This window comes from Coffea arabica, chromosome 10c (assembly GCF_036785885.1).
Source record: "Coffea arabica cultivar ET-39 chromosome 10c, Coffea Arabica ET-39 HiFi, whole genome shotgun sequence".
NCBI classification, from domain to species: domain Eukaryota; kingdom Viridiplantae; phylum Streptophyta; class Magnoliopsida; order Gentianales; family Rubiaceae; genus Coffea; species Coffea arabica.
Window position 1 is genome coordinate 51,138,745 of NC_092329.1, and position 17,924 is coordinate 51,156,668.

General features: G+C 36.5%; 1 protein-coding gene across 1 annotated transcript; it reads right to left on the minus strand.

Annotated features, from left to right (window-relative positions):
• Positions 1–13,338: 13,338 nt before the first annotated feature.
• LOC113714211 (uncharacterized) lies at positions 13,339–14,097 on the minus strand. The gene has a single exon (XM_027238003.1). The coding sequence runs from the start codon at positions 14,095–14,097 to the stop codon at positions 13,339–13,341; it is 759 nt and encodes a 252-aa protein (XP_027093804.1).
• Between the last annotated feature and the right edge of the window lie 3,827 nt (positions 14,098–17,924).

The window sequence follows — 17,924 nt, forward strand, 5'->3', positions numbered from 1 at the left end:
AAATTGTTCAAGTGAATGAATTCAGTGAACAATCTTCAAATGCGGTGATATCTCCTCCATTCATTAATCAATATTCTCTTGACTCTTATTCTTTAATTCCTGTTAGTGAGATTAACTTTATTATACCAGAAGATTTTGAATTTCATGACAAGAATAAATTAAGAGTCACGATGGCAAAATATTTCGAACCAACAAGTGTTGGTGATGGAGGAGTGAGTGAAGACTTAAAATTATTACTTATTTGTTTGGCACCATCTACAAATCCAAGGAAGACCGTACCTCATGTGCTCAATGATTTCTCTATTTACGAGGGTTATCAGGACTATACAAAGGATGAAACATTGAAACGAGCCACAAGATTTTATCCATTGTGAATAAACAGGGCAATGTCTAACCAAAGACATTAAAGAGAGGCGCTGCTTGGAGGGCAATCCAAGGACTAAACTCTTCGTTATTGATTCATTTTTCTCTTTAATTCTATGCTTTTTATTATTATTATTATTATTATTATTATTATTATTATTATTATTATTATTATTATGTCTCATTTCCAGTGCTTTATTGGTGTTAGGCAGAAGACTGTGGCTTCCTAGATGTGTCCACGCCTTGCAACCAATGCAAAAAAAAAAAAAAAAAGAGAACCTACTCTAGAACCCTACCTTTCTTTTCTTTTTCTTTTCTCTTTTATTCTTCCCCAATCTTCTTCCTACCTGATCGCCCCAGCTGCTGCTCTACCTTCTATCGCCATCAACGCACACGGCCACCGCCGCCGCTCCCTCACGACCTATGGTGCTGCCCATAGTCGCCGCGCGTCGCCACCGCAGCATAGGGCCAGATCGTGTCTCCACTCACGCCTGGTCGCGCCGTCCCCAAGTCGCGGCTCCTGGTCCAATAGCACCGCCGCCTAAAATTGTGCCTGCTCGCCGTGGTCGCCCTACCCTCGACGTCCATCCCCTCTACATGTGCTGGCTTTCAACCGCCTCATCCTTCTCCCCCATAATGCTCGATCTCGTGCCCTTGTTGGCCCTCAGGGAAGCTCCTGTTCCTTTCTTTTTACCTTTTCTTTTTCTTTGCTCCATTGAGGACAATGTAGATTTCGAATAGTTTTTAGGTTTGATAAAAATAAAACAAAAACAACAAAAAAATGCAAAAATAGGAAAAGGGAACAAAAAAATATAGGTGATGAGTTTGGTTAGCTTCAAATTGAAAATGCCTGGAACTTGATGCTATGATGATGATTTCAATTACTTTACAAGCATGAGCAGTGTCATTTTGTAGTTAAGTGTCTTGTCTTCGGAATAATGGAATTGAATGACGAAGTTTGTAAGATTTGACTGCTAATATCCTGTTGTGAGCTGTTGAGCTAATGAGCACTATATTGATAACTGCTCTATTTCCTTTCTTTGAGTGATACCACACATGATTTGATTGTTTTAGAACTTGCTTTGTTATGCTTGTCAAGACCACATTTCTGAATTTGATGCATTAAAATGATAAGGACACTTAGTTTAACCATTTTTTGTTGTCTAAAAGACCGACCCTAATTACATCTCCCCTAGTTGACCATGGTTGAGTCTAGACCTTTTCTTTGTTTAATAGCCCATTTTGTCACCCTTAACCCCGTTGTGTTTGAACCCTCTTTGTTTTTACCCTATGTCAAAGGAATGCCTTGATTTTATTGCATGATGATTTCGAATTGTGTTGAGAGGGGATGAGTGAAGTTAGTGAGAGTGCCTATATCCCCATGTAGTTGGGCATATTTGAAACAAAACAAAAAAAAAAGAAAAAAAAAGAGAAAAAAAACAAAAGAGAGAAGGGGGAGAAAGAGAAGAAAAGGAGCATACCAAGAAAGAGAGAAAAAAACAAAAGAAGAAAAAAAAGAAGAAAAAACAAAAGAAAGAAAAAAAATGTTTTTTGTGATCTGTTGAGATGATTGGGTGAAGCCCTTGACTGTGCTGGCACTTGCTAATTTTTGAAAAAAATTATGGGTATACTTTGGAAAGATCATTGGAATGAAAAAGAAAATTAAAATTCATACAGTAGGTCAATGGTATTTCCTTTGACACAATGAGCCTAAATTACCTGTTTAATCCAACCCGTGCCCGAGTCCCATTACAACCTACATCAAGACCTTTTGATTTTTGTATTAAATTTGGTTTCAGTGGTGGCGATGTGATATATTAGCAAGCATGCGGCAACATTATTTTCTTGTGTGGTGAGAGTGACCCCTTGTGTTTCATGTCAGTATGGTGAGTAACCATATACCATCCTATAAGAGAGTGTTAAGTCTTGCAATTTCTGAATTTGATGACATTGTTAGGAGGATAGGACTCTTGTACTCACATATTGGACTGCCACATATGTATAGCTGTAATTGCATCTCTGAGCTATGAAATGCTTGAGGACAAGCATTGTCTTGGTGTGGGGAGATTTGATAGGGCGATAATTGAGTGTTATTACATTGATGTTTAGTCCTAATTTTGGCTAATTGTGGTCCAAAGTAATGGGTTTCTACTCATAATTGGTATATGCGTCTGTTGCAGGTAATTGGTGTCAAAAGTAGCAAAAAGAAGTGAATTTCTAGAAGACCAGTCCTTCCAGGACGTGCCCACGCCAGAGATCGCAGGGTTGCGTGAAAAAGACGGACCGCGTGGACCATCCCTGGGTGCTGCCGCAATTCTTGGGAAACATGCTTGAAGATACATGGGATTAGGAAACCTTACAATTCAATGAGGGAAATAAGGAAGAAATCCTTTGGAAAAACAAACTCTAATTTGGAAAGCAAGTGTGCGGCCGCGACACTTTAAATATGGCAGCAATAGACTAGGGATCGTGTGTCTTTTTTTTTCGTTCTCAACAGGAGTTCGAGACTAGCGGTTGTGGCGCTCTTTACTTTTCTTCAATCGACTAAAGTCCATGAAAGTTTTCAATTGCTTCATTGTTATAAGACAAGGCTAGTTCTTTTATCTAGTTGATGAATAATCAAGGCTTGGGGCACGAACAATTGTGAGATCTTTTTTATTATTTTAAATTCGGCGTTTGTAAGTATTTAATTATTCTCTGTTTTAACAGTCTATTATTGTTTGGATTTATTTGATCAATGTGACCAGTTGTTCAATTGTCTGAATAGTATATTGCCAATTAGGCCAAGGGTGCGTATCACTTGATTGTCTTAAATTAGTAGCGAACGGCACAATTTCATTGCCTCGCAAGCAGTCTAATCTGGGTCGTGGGAATAGTTGATCTAGTTTAAATGAACCCGCATGTGTGTTTGTTAACTAGAATTGGGTCTCTTTTATTCCTAAAGTTGTGAATAGATTAAATCTTTCGAGCGTCTCTAGGATTATCTAATTTACAAGAGGGTAGTTTAAGAGCGTCTCTGGACTACCATATAATTAAGGAGAGATTGGTGGTTCGACGGTTGTTGAATTGCTTTAACCAATTTATTTGCGAACTTGTGGATTAATTCAGGTATCTATGATCAATTGCGTGAACCGGTGCCGAGATTATCTCCTTGACTAGGTTGTGTCAATTAATTGTTTATTACATTCTTTAGTTATTTCACTTCTTGCAATTGTTTAGTAATCTTGCATCTTTAATTTATTTCTTTTATTTCCCTTTCAAAAATCCCCCAATTATCTGTGTGTGATAAGTCTACCAGTTCTCTGAGGAGACGACCCTACTCACCACCATACTCATTCAGTTTTGGTAATAGGTATAATATAAATTTTATTTTTGGTGGTTTGACACCCACCAATATACTTGTATAATACATGATTATATGTATAATTTAAATTTTTTTTTATATTTATATATTTTAAAATACTATGAAAAAAATTTTGACCTTTCACATAACCTTATAAAATAATAAAATTCTGTCGTATTATAATTTTGAATAATTTTTGAAAAGTTTAAAAGTTTGGATAATAATAATAACACATATTCCTAATTATATATGGAAAATTACTTATCTATGTAATTTCTATAATTTAAAACCTATTAATATAATAAGATGATAAAGTTTTAATATATTTATTGTCTGTGACACAAGAAATAATAGGAATTAAACTTGTATTAATATAGACCTAACAGAATGAGAGAAATAGTGTAACAATTAATACAACAATAAAAATAATATAATTAGTATAGCAAAATTAGTATAATCTGAAATTTTTTTTCTCTGGAGATTGTTCACGAATATAAGATCCAACCGCTAAACAAAAATCACATGCATATATAATCTATTGTATAATTTAAATTAAATTTAGTTCATGTACAAAATGATCCTAAAATAATTTGCACACTATAATACCATATTATTTTAACAACAAAATTTTTTTTGCCAAAAGTCTCCAATATCCATGATATATGTATGAGAGATATTTTACCATATTTTTATCTCTTTTTTCCCATATTTGTATCTCATGTCTAATCATTGATGTTAATTTGAAGAAGAATATTTTTTATAATAAAATCACTTTGAATTTAATTAACAAGTTGAGATTTTTTTTAAAAAAAAAAATAAAATTGAAATAGTTTGGTAACTTATTTTTTATTTTCCCAAAATTAAAAGATTGCTATTTTTGACCAATTGTTGCCATTAACATTTTATTTTCTAGACTAATTTTTATCAATGTAAAATTAGTTTAGTTAACAATAATTGAAGTTCTGTTGGTCCGAGGATTGACATGCTATTGTTGTTATTTTACATGTAAATATATAACCTAAGTAATAAAATAAATAATCTTTACTTAAAAAAAGAAAATAGGTGCTCAATTGATTGCATTCAAACTATGAATTCTGTTAGTGCATAATTGCTAAATTATACTTTTATTTATAAGAAATCAATATGTATCATATATTGACGAGGACTAAATTACTAATTACTTAACAAATCATATCTAAACACATGATGTGATATATATTGTATTTGGTCACCTTTATACTCATACCATTTTCCTTTCTTTCTATTTATATTTTACAGGTGCAAAATTCTCTTGATTATATTAGTGAAAATGCATAAAATCTTTTACAAAATTATTTCAATTTATTTACAAAATATTAGTACTTTTAGGAGAAGCAATGCATTGTAGGAATGGTTTACTAATTTTTTAGTAAACATAACTACTACATTAAAAAGTTTAAAAAAAAATTGATTTTATTATGCTTTAATTAGGAGTGCTTTTGAAGAGAAGAATTAGGGATTAATTTCTTTGATTGAAGAATTTTTAGAGATTGTAATTATCAAAAGAAAAAAGAATTTTTAGAGATTGTTACTCTCTTATTATTTGATTTAATAAATTTGATATTTGTGCAAGTTTTTCATGTCTTTTATTTTCGGCAACGAAATTTGTGCTTATAGTTAGGTACAAATATGGTAAAATATCCCTCATATGTATGTCATGGATATTTGAGACTTTCAGTAAAAAAAATTTTGTTGTTAAAATAACATTGTATCATAGTGCGTTAATTATTTTTGAACCGTTTTATACGTAAACTGAATTTAATTTAAATTATACAATAGATTATATGTGCAAGTGATTTTCATTTAATTGTTGGATCTTATTTCTATGAACAATCTCCCAAGGAAAAAAGTCTAGATCATACTGATTTTCTTATATTAACTATTATACTAATTTTGTCATTTTTTTTGTTATACTATTTCTCATTTTGTTTGGGCTTGAACTCTTATTAATTCTTGTGTCCCAGATGTCAATTTATTAAAATTTTATCATCTTATTATATTCATAGGTGTTAAATTATAAAAATTGTGATATATAAACAAGTGATATTCTATATATAACTAGGAAGATTTGTTGTTATTGTTATCCGAACTTTGAAACTTTTCAAAAAATTGAAAATGATTAAAAACTTATAATATGACAAAATTTTATTACATATTTTACAAGGTTATCTGAAAAGTGAAACTACTTTTCATAGTATTTAAAATATATAAATACAAAAAAATTTTAAATTATACCTATAATCATTTATTAAATAGGTATATTACGAGTACTTACTAACTAAGATACTAAGTTTTAATCATTAATAAAACATCTTATCATTATTTCAATTAAACTTCCTAACACCAGTTTTAAATAATTTTTTAATGTAAAATTGTACGTGTATTCCAAAAATCAGTAAGTTTTGATCATTAATCAAATTTACCATGTTATTAGTAAGAATTACCATTTATATATAAAAATTTATTGTTACTTGAATTAAACTTACTCTCTAAAAAGTAAGTTTGAGATATAAAGTAGTAATTTATTTATTTAAAAAGTAAGTTTAATCTTTATTCCAATTTACCTTTTGAGGTATAAAAATTACTAATCTATTAAGGTTAACTTACTATTTTAGATGGGAAACTTACTTCCATATTTTTAGTTGTTATCTTATTTTGGTGGATGGGTCCAACAAACAATCAAATGGTCGCTACAAGTGCAATAACCTGTTATATTAGGTAAGACTGTTTCGTTACCATAACTATAGTTGCTGAAGCATTGTCCTAAAAATAGAAGAACAAGAAGCACAAGCAGTGAATAAGCAAAGAGAAACTGAATTGCGGATAAGTTTGGGAGAAGAAGATGGGAAAGTGGTAAAGAAAAGAAACGGCGGAAGAAGGAAGCAAAAAGAGCAAGGCGCAAGAGATTAGGGACACTCCATGATATGTTTTGCTCATAAACCCATTCACTTTTTTTCATTTTCAAGTTTTTCCCGATTTTGCGCAGAACTGGCATATTGCTGTTTTATCTTTTCAAAATTATGATTGAGTCCTAAATTATTTAAAAGTTTCATATTTTGTTCTCCAGTAACCATTAGTTGAACTGAATAATTTACTTTATAGCATAAATATTATGACTTTACAATATTTCTTTATAATATTATAAGTATTTTTATTTTTATTTGTTAAAAACTCAAAAATTTGTGGGGCGTAGGCAAAGACAAAATGTCTTACCAGTGCTTTCGCATTTTAAAACACTGGCTGTAGTAGCTCTTGCTGAACTAAAACATGATGATTCCAAGGAGAAACAGAAGAAGGAGAACAGTTCCCATCTCATCAAATTTCTGAATGATAGAGAGGAATCATTAGTTGTTTATGTTTCTTTTGGAAGCGAAATCCTTTTGTCCAAGGAAAATGGAAGAAATGGCATATGGGTTGGAGCTGAGTACTGCTAACTTCATATGGGTAGTTAGATTTCCCGTGGGACATGCCACTGCCTTTGAAGAAGCTCTACCAGAAAGGTTTCTCGAGAGGGTGAAAGAGATAGGTGTGGTTGTGGATGGATGATAGGTGAAGGCGTGCATTTTACCATCAATGAGTGGTTGAAGTCATAGTTAGAGGGTGAAAGAGATAGGAGTGGTTGTGGATGGATGATAGGTGAAGGCGTGCACCTTACCATCAATGAGTGGTTGAAGTCATAGTTATAAAATTCGAACCCAATCTGTTGATTGAATCGGCTGGCCCGGTACTCGAGCATTAGATTGGATTGGGTCTCTAATTAGATCAAACAAGCAATTAACCCGATCAAACCCGGTTGATCCAATGGTTCAACTAAGAATCCGTCCGATTTTTCAATTGACTCAGTTTACCTTTTTAAAAAAAAAAAATTTGCGGGTCTTTGTTTTTGAAACAAAATGCATATATATATGCTTTTGATAAGATTTGTACATTAGATTTTCATTTAAATATATATCGACTTTACCACTTGCTTAGTTTTTATTTGATAACTAAATATTTTTTTATAAACTTGTTTATTTTTTTATTATACAATTAATCCTTTTAACTTTTAAATTGACAATATTTAATTAGTTAGAAAATTACTTTGTTTTTGAATAAAAAATAAAAGAATGAAAAATAATGCTATATTTTTTAAAACAAGCGATATAAAATATTTTTTATATTTGACTATATTACTTATTTATTTAAAGTACAATAAAATGAAATTAAATCTTCTATTAATATTTATATATTTATTATATATCTTTTTAAGTATAATAATTAGTATCTAAGCACCTTTTATATATTTTATGAATATTAAAATTACTATTTTATATTTATAAAAATTGAATTAATACTCACTGGTTCAATCAGTGACCCACTAGTTGATTCAGTGACCCAATCTCTCTGTCGGATTCTTAATGGGCCGACTTTAATATTTTTTTTTCGAAAACTCAACTATTCTATAATTTATTCTATCCTAGACTATGAGGGTGGAAGAGCCTAAAGCGACTTGTGTTAGAGACTAGTAGATACATAAATCTTATTATATCAAAAGGGTATTTTGACACCACTTTTAAATTTTTTTCGCTGCTAGTGGTGTTTGAACCCCATTTATAGCCCAAGAAAAGTCTTTAAATCCTTTTTTGGTGGCCATTGAGCATGGCTCAGTGGTTAGCGGGGTCAAGTTTAATATTTTTTTTTTTGAAACGATAGGAGGTTTTCATTGCTTTAATGAGAAAGAGTACATATACGAGCAACGGCTCGAGAGAAGCTATACAAGAAGTGTTCTAAGAACACTGAGGAAACAGTCTTTCCTCATCAACAATAACGCCTAAAACATCATCGCTTAATTTTTTGCTAACTAACATATGTTCTTGTCTACACAAGTCAAAAGAGCACATGCAAAACAAACTCTGTAGCTTAGAGATGTCTTCCAGTACTGTTGCCATCTTAATGTCCGCAAGGCTCTGCTGTTTGATTTGTCTCCACAGCTCCTTGTTACAAAACTTCAGCTTAACCTTGCTCCAGTTTCGATGCACAGCTTTGCACAAGGCCAGCTTCAGAGCTAGTGCATCATCTAGTACTTTGTTTCCCAGACTGATCTTATTCATTATTCACCCTGTCATTCTATTCCTTGCATATGCCTTAACTGTGATTCCTATCCCAACCTTATGCTGTCCTTTTTTCTTTGTTGTTTCTATCTCCATTATCACAGCTCCCTCATTTGTATAATTCTGATCTTGCAAATCTAGTCTAGGGACAGTTTCTTTTGTGCTCTTTTCAACTTCTGTGACCTCTTCCTGCAGCTGTTCCATCCAATCCTTGTGTGCTCTTGCTATTGTTTTGAAAGGTGTAACTATATCTGATTTCTCGAATTCTCTCTTATTTTTTTCTTTCCACACCTGCCACAGGATATTAGCAGTTAAACCAATATGTTCCAACCCCTCTGGTCTATGCCTTGCTTCTGAAATCCTTAGCCACCATCGTTTGAAGTTCCCTTGTTGATCCTTTGCCCCATCCCACTGAATAGGAGCTGCCTTCCAAATGTTCATCGAATGAGGACAGGTCAATAGGAGGTGTTCTACAGTTTCCTGTGCAGTTTCACAAGTTGTGCAAGTAGGATCACCTTGGCCCGTTCTCCTCCTCACAGCTTCCTTCACTGGCAGAGCTCCTTGAATGCATTTCCAAATGAAGAACTTGATCTTGTGCTTAATGTTTAAACTCCACAGAGTGTTCCACATTTGAATAACTTGAGGGCTACTTTCTGCATAACTGGAACTTGCTCCATTAGGATTACCCGTTTTTCTTTTTCTGCTTTGCTTCATCAGGAGTTTGTAGCCCGAGTTGATAGTGTATTGCCCTCTCGCCTTTGGTTGCCAATAAAAGCTATCCTTCCTCTCTGAAAGACTCAAGGGAATAGCTAGAATTTTGTGCGCATCATGTCTGTTAAAATTTCTGAAGATGATATTCCTATTCCATCTTTGATGACTTTTGAGCTCTCCCACCTTTTCCAGCTCACACATGCTCCTTCGACTTGTAGTCGGCCTACATATAGTTGTATCTGGAATTCACTTATGTTCCCAGATGCTTGTACTACGCCCATTCCCTATCCTCCTAATCAGTTTTTCATTGAGTAGGCTTCTTGCTCCCATTAAGCCTTGCCAAATCCAGGATGCATTTTTGGTGGGACTGCAATGTAAGATGAACTCCTTTGGAAAATATTTAGCTTTTAACACCTTGCTCACCAACAGATTTGGTTTAGTAATTAACCTCCATACTTGCTTTCCTAGCAGAGCTTGATTGAAAGCTTCAAGATCCTTGAAGCCTAGACCTCCTGCCTTTTTTTCCAAAGCCATTCTTTCCCAAGAAATCCAGTGCATTTTGTTCTTGCCATTAGATTCTCCCCACCAAAAATTGGCCATCAGTGCGCAGACATCTTTACACAATCTTCTTGGCAGTTTAAAGCACGACATAACGTACGTAGGCATAGCCATTGCGACTTCCTTCAGCAATATTTCTTTACTTGCTGGGCTCAAAAATCTGTTTTTCCAGTTCTGGAATCTTTTCCTTATATTGTCCCTCACGAAACCAAATATCTGTTCTTTAGTTCTTGAGACAACCATTGGGAGCCCCAAATATTTGCCTTGTGTTGCCTCTATCATTCCTCCAAGAGCTTGACATATTTCTCCCTTCTTCTCGCTGGCCATGTTTTTGCTAAAGAACACAGCTGATTTGTCCAAATTGACCAACTGCCCTGAGGAGTTTTCATATACTTTCAAGACTTCCATAATCTCCCCTGCCACTTCCTTATTTGCTTTAGAAAAGATGATAGAATCATCAGCAAAAAAAAAAGTGAGTAAGAACTGGACCTTGCCTGCTGATCTTTTGACCTTCAATCCTTTTGCTTTCCTCAGCTCTTCTCAACAAGTTAGAAAAGCCTTCTGAACAAATTAAAAACAGGTAAGGGGACAAAGGGTCTCCCTGCCGGATTCCCCTTTCTGGGGACACGAAACCTTTGACTTCCCCGTTGCAATTGAATGAGTAACTCACTGTCTTCAGGCAGCTATGGATCCAGTTAATCCACGTAGAATAGAATCCCATTTGTTCCATCATAGCAAGCAGAAAGTGCCACTCCACCCTATCGTAGGCCTTTGCCATGTCCAATTTGATTGCCATGTAGCCTTCTTTCCCATGTCTTTTATTTTTCAGGTAATGCATACACTCATGAGCAATGATCACATTATCCAAAATTTGTCTATCAGGAATAAAAGCAGATTGAGTTTTGCTTATGCAAGTATCTAGTACAGTCTTTAGTCTATTGGCCAAGATTTTGGATATGATTTTGTAGATCACACTGCATAGACTGATAGGCCTGTAATTTTTCAAATTGATTAGATGCAAAGTTTTGGGAATGAGAGATGTGACAGTATGGTTCACAAATTTAAGCATGTGACTTGAGTGAAAAAAAGCTTTGATTGCTAGTATGATATCATTCTTAATGGAGCTCCAGAATTTCTGAAAAAACATTGGAGTCATTCCATCATGACCTGTTGCTTTTTTTGGATTCATAGAGAACAGTGCATCATGGATTTCATCCTCCAGAACTTCCTTGATCAGGTTATCGTTCATCTCCTGAGTGATTGAGTGTGGAATACCAGATAAAATTTCTGTCATTTCACCTCTCCCTCCACTCATGAACAGCTCCTTAAAATAATCAGTAATTTCAGTCACTACCTCATCCTCATTGTTAGTCCAAGACCCATCCTCTTTTTGTATTTTGCTCAAATTATTACTCACTCTCCTCCCCTTGACATCAGAGTGAAAATACTTAGTATTTTTATCCCCTTCCCGCAGCCAACTAATTCTAGCCTTTTGACTCCAAAAAATGTCTTCCTCCTTATAAGCTTCTGCCAGCTGCTTCTTTAGTTCCCTTAACTCCCCTTTTCTCTTATCTAAATCTGAGTTTCTAACTCTTCCCAGTTCCTGCTTTAGATCATTAATTTTGCTCCTAGAGTTAGCTTGGACTTTATTTCTCCACTTCAAAAGCTCGATTCTGCAATTTCTAATCTTCCTGGTTACTTTGAACATATTTGAACCATGTTCCTCCTTATTCCAAACCTGCTCCACCAATTTCTGTATCCCCTCTTTGTGGAGCCATCTCTTATCAAAATAAAACCTCTTCTTCTTCCTTCCAATCCCTGGATTAGTATCTAGTAACAGTATAGAGTGATCAGAAGCTAGGGTATCAATATGCTGACACCTTGCCTTCTCAAACTCTTGGAACCACTTCACACTTCCAAGACATCTATCAAGCCTTTGTCGGACTTCACCTTCATTATCCCAGTGGTTACTCCACGTCCAAGGGTGACCTTCAAACCCTATATCCACTAATCTATTACAATCTATGAATTCTCTAAAGTCCCTAAAACTTCTCTCCTCCCTATACGCTCCCCCCCATTTTTCATCATTGGACAAAATATCATTAAAGTCACATGTGATTAAGAATCTGGAACCCCACAATCTGCTCCTATCAGTTAACACTCTCCATTGTTCCTTCCTAATTCTCTGGTCACAACTGACATAAACTCCAATAAACCACCAAGTAGCCCGAGAGTCATTATTTTCCAGTTTGGCTTTTATAGTGAAAGCTGTAGTGTTTACCTCAACAATTTGTGTTTCCTTAGTCCAGAACAAAGCCATTCTACCTGCCCTATTCATAGCTTCCACTGTCACATTATGATCCAACCTTAGATTTCTAGCTATTCTATCTATCACATTCTTCCTGTTCTTAGTCTCGCTCAAGAAAATCAGACTTGGGGAGGAGAGGTTGTTAACCTCCCTCAGATTGGGAACTGTCAAGGGACTCCCCACCCCTTGGCAGTTCCACACCACAACTCTCATTTGCAACTGGAGGTCCCTTTAAGGAAGGATCCCTCCTCCTTTCCCCTAGTCCCTTCAGAATATAGCTCAAACATAGGTTTTGTTTTTTTCCCCTGAGTTGCATCCTGTTGTGCTTCCTCCATCAGTTCATCTCTAATCAACATCTTTCTTTTTCCAATGCTAGCCTGAGAATTGTTATTACCATTTAACACTTGTAATGGTCTTCTAGTTTTGGCCGGTGGGTTTAATTTTCTAAAAGATCTCCTGGATTGCCTGTCTATAACCCCTCCCGCCTTTCCATCTCCTAGGGATTCCTGATGAAGAACTAAAACCCCTGACTCTTTCTCTATGAGCTCAGCTTCCAGGTTTTGGTTGTGCACTGCCACTTCTACATCCTCCTCTATCTCTTCCGCTGCATTACAAGTCTGGATTTCTTCCCCCATTTGAGCAGAGGTGGTGAGAACAAGGCCTTCTTTATCAACGTTCATCTGTCTCTCTATCCTATCATGTGACCCTGCCTTATCTACCTCCTATCTAGTTGAGGTTCCTACATCCAACTCTGTTCTAGTATCAGACCCTTCTATCTCCCGCTCCTGGTTACTATCACTTCATATACCAGAAAACTTAAAACCTTTTACAAGATTTTTCTGACTTTGTGACCTATTTTTTTCCTGTTCGACCAACTCCCCATTCCTAAAGGTCCAGTAGCGTTTGTCACTAACCTCGTCGACCTCTCAATTTTTTTTCTGAGGTGAAGTCCTAGTGTTCCCTGCTCTCAACCAAGGATCGTACTGGTTCTCAGCATTGTTACCTCCTAACCATCGCTTTTCTTTGCAGGACCTCTCACTGTGTCCTACAATCCTGCAGTTATAACAGAAATCCGGACATCTTTCATATTTGAAAGCTATCCATTTTCCGGCTCCTGCAATCCTGACCACGGTGCCTCTGAGAAGAGGTTTAGATAGATCAACCAAAGCTAACACTTTCAAATGTCTACCCTCATTCCCTCCGGACTGTGGGACTAAGACCTCTCTAACTTCAATAAAAACTCCTCCTATCTTTTTTCCAATCTCCTTAGAAAGCCAGTGAACTGGTAAGTTCCAGAGTTGCACATATAGAGGTGCTGTCATAAAGGCTTTGTAATCCTCTTCTATACCTTCTACCCATCTTTTCAGAACTAACATCTGATTGTCTATAACCCAAGGCCCTCCCTCTACTATTCTATTCTGATCATCAGGATTTTGAATGTTGAACTGGAACACGTTAGGTCCCAGTTCCACCACAAACAAATTCCTGGGGTACCCCCAGGCCACAGCCACAAAGTTTTTAATTCCAATGAAATTAATAATTTTTTCTCCTATAACTCTACCAATAATGCTGTTCTCACAAGCTCTCACCCCCGTATGAAAGTCCTCTAGCTCCAACGTAGGTCCTAGCAGCTCATTCCCTTCAAGGGAAAATTTCTGTAGGAACTCTGTCAAATCTCCCTCCATGGTAAATATCTAGCAATTCCAAGTGGTATAACCACCCATACTTAGGATAAACAAACGCAAAGCAGACAGCAATGGGACCCAAAAAATAAAAAAGACAAGAGAGGACCAAATAGCTAAAGAAGAAAACAAGATCCAGCAAAGAAAATAGACAAATAAAGATAATGAATGATCTCTGCTCACTTACACTGCATACACAAGACAAAAGAAAGAAAGAACACTGAGTCTCGTTTGTCCAGGCATTAGCATATCATCTGTGGGTTGTGGCGCTTGACCTTCTGCCCTTCATGCACTGACTAGCTGGAACTGATATATGTTCCTTTAAACTTGAATCCAACTCCCTCATTGTTGGTTACTGATCGATGGTTTTAGGTGTAGATTTGCAGGAATGTGGTAATTTGAAAAAATTTGAAAGGTGCTGACTTCCCACCAAAGAGGTGAGAGGACTCTTAACCCAAGAAAGAGCACAACTACTCTAGAGTGAAAAAGCCTCTACTATAGTGAGTCAAGTTTAATAACTATGGCTGAAACTTGGGTCTTGTTCACGTGAAAAATTTCTAAAATTATGATGATTTTTAAAAAAATTCTATAAAGGGGGCATTTTGTGTATGGTTTTCTATTCTTGGGGTCTTCGCATTTGCTAAATGCGAAGTCGACATGAATTTTTCGACCACCGAAATTATATATAAAAAAAAGAAGCATACCTCGCATTTGTAAAATGCGAGGTTATACTAACCACGCATTTTACAAATGCGAGGTCATGTATACCTCGCATTTGTGAAATGCGAGGTTAGTAACCACCAATATAGAAGGTCATTTCCTTCATTCTTTTTGACGTTTGATTAATACGTATTTGGACTTCTTAACTTTAGTAAATATTTAAAAGTCACTACCACTAAATATGTCACAGTTATGATTTCTTGGCTGTAAAGTTGTGTGAATTTCATTTCACTCGACAACAGTGAGACTAACAATAACCATTTTTTGCATTTAAAATAGCGATTGGTGGATTCAAAAAATTTATGAGTTTTGTAGCTTATTTGGAATTAGTCGGAAAAGGGAGAAAATGTTTGGAAAATTGCAGTTGCTGTAATTAGTGCAGAATTGTGATGATCCGAGCTCGTATCCTATAAAAACCTAGAAGGATCCGACCACGGATCGTTTGAAGCGCAAAAAATTAAAACAGGAGATCCTAGCTCGGATCATTCAAGTTCCAGTTTGATCCGAGACCTCGGATAAACTTCTGGTGTAGTGGATCCGAGCCATGTAGGATCCGAGGACTACAAGAACAGATACGACCTCGGATCTGTTCGCGGATAAAGCAGAAACGAACCCTCGTTTCTGCACTTTTCAAATATTTCTTCCCTCTTCTCACCGAAACCCTACCCCCTTTCCTCCAATCTTCTATTTAATCTATCAAATCTCCAATCCTTCACCATAAACACCTCCCTAACCCTTGTATGATCATAAACCGTAAGCCATTTCACCACAAAACATCATCAAAAGTGGATTTTGATCTTCAAAAGGGAATTTTGGGCCGCACGGAATTTGTTTGATTTCTGGGTAAAATTGGACTTGTTTCTTCCTCATTTTTCATCATTATCATTCTCCAGCATCCTCCTTTACATTTGAGGTAACAATTTGCAATTTCTTTTGAGATTTTATAATTCCTATTTTTGCATAATTTTTTTAGTTTTTGAGTATATGTGATAAAAGCTTATTTGTTGAAATTTCTTGATACAATTGTGTTACATTGTGATAATATATACATTTAGTAATGGTTGTTTGCTTAGATTTGAGAAATTTGTTAATATGGTGATAAATTTTATAATTTTTCTCATGAAAGCACACTATACTTTTGTTTGCAATTTCTTGTTTTCGTGTATAATTTGCATTTGTTTGCTTGAAATAAGCGCATCTTTATGCAAATTGATGATAAATTGTGGTAAGTATAGTGGGTAGTTATGTATTGGTTTGAAGAAAAGTGCCAAAAGTTGAGAATTGTTTGAATTGAAGATGTTTTTCGTAAGGCATATGGAGACGCTGCGATGAATTGATGTTTGAAGCTTAATGTTATAGCATAGTGTCATTGATAGTCTACTTTACTTTCAAATTTTATTCCAATCTTACAAATGGTTTTAATTGTCAAAGTATTGGAAGTATTTAGTGTATCATGACAACCTTGTTGGTAATATTCATTCTCAATGTGAGAATTGTATTTGTGAGGTCTTACGTAGATTTTTTGCTTGAATTTTTGGTAAATGTTGGCAGGTAGTTTAGCCCTTTTTCAAGGGGAAACTCTGCCGAAATTTTTTTAAATTCTTATTTAATACGTGTGAGCAAGTTTCTACGATTTCTAATGAACGTTCATCTTGCTTTTGGTATAGGTATTATGTCTCGCACAAGAAGGTCTAGAGCACCGACACCTCCATTTTCGTCGACTGAGGAACACACACCTTCCTTGCAAGAGGAGTCACTTGAAGAGGAATCTCCGTCACCAGAGCCGCCACCTCGCTCTCGCCGGAAGACCGCGTCTATTAGCCATGACGAGCCACCTCCGGACTACGATACCACTCGATTCACCTCGCTTGAAAACCAACAATGGTATGAAGCCGGCTTAGACAAGGAGATTATCATCGAGAAGCACTTGGCACCGGAAGTGGATGCACACTACCACATTTCCACAGCATTCAAGCTCCTTGGTTGGGAGAACATCTTACAACTTCCCAAGCATTACTACCCAACCTTGGTCCGGGAGTTCTACGCCAACGTGGAAAACAAACAAAGCCACAGTGGCAATCTCATCGTCTCGTGGGTTCGAGGCAAGAGAGTGGCTCTTACTCGGGATACACTGGGACACTTCGTCAAACTCAAAGACGAAGGACAAGATATCAAATTGACCAAGGAGTTCAAGGCGCGAGACCCTTGGCAGGTGGGAGAGGCGGTTGGACGCCTCAAGGGCCAGTATAGAGAGAGAGGAACTGCGAAGAAGCTTACAGTTTACGCCGATTCATTTGAGCATAGGTACCACCTGATCTTCTACCTGTTTCCCTTCAATGTGGTACCAAAAAAAAGTGGAAAACGGGAGCTCCGCAATAGTGATCTCTACTTTTTGGACAAGATGATGCATGGTGTGGGTGCGCAGCTGACCGGTATTCCTCTACCCAGCATTATCATCAGTTATATGTGGACTACAGTTGGCATGAGGGCCGGCGAGACCTGCTTCGGGTTTCCAAGACTGCTATCCCTCATTTTTGAGAAGGTCAAGGTTCCTCTTGGAACCGAGTGAGCTATCGTCACTAGGTCTGCCGAGGAGGTTAATACCACTATACTCAAAGCTTTGGGCATTCCTACAGATTTTGGAGCTGCTCTGGTTCGAGACACTGGAGAGGCATCGACTTCCGCTCAGCCTCCTCCGCACACTGAACCACAAACGGAAACTCGAGAGGCGGAGGCGCAGCAAGCTCTTCCTCCTCCTGTTCCTCAACCGCCACCACCTCCGAGATCAAAATGGCAAGAGCTCCTAAATGCCATTTGCTGTTTAGAGGCACGAGTCGTCGAGCATATCGATCAAACGGAGAGACGGATGACGGAACAACTAGACAGGCATGATCGCCGTCTTCGGGCGATGGAAGAACACTTCAACATCCGCCGGTCGCCTACTCCGACACCTCATCAGGAGGAGGGCCATATTGGTACCTCACAGGGTCCTCATGGAGCGGAGGAGGCAATAGACCCTCGTTCCGAGCAGCCATGACGCTCCGTAGCAGCTTGGATCTTTTATTTCTCTATTTTGCTTTTCTTTTGTTAAGACAACCTTTGTAGTTTTC

Excerpts from the sequence above, each read along its gene's own strand:
- LOC113714211 (XM_027238003.1), bottom strand. The coding sequence starts at position 14,097 with ATGGAGGGAGATTTGACAGAGTTCCTACAGAAATTTTCCCTTGAAGGG.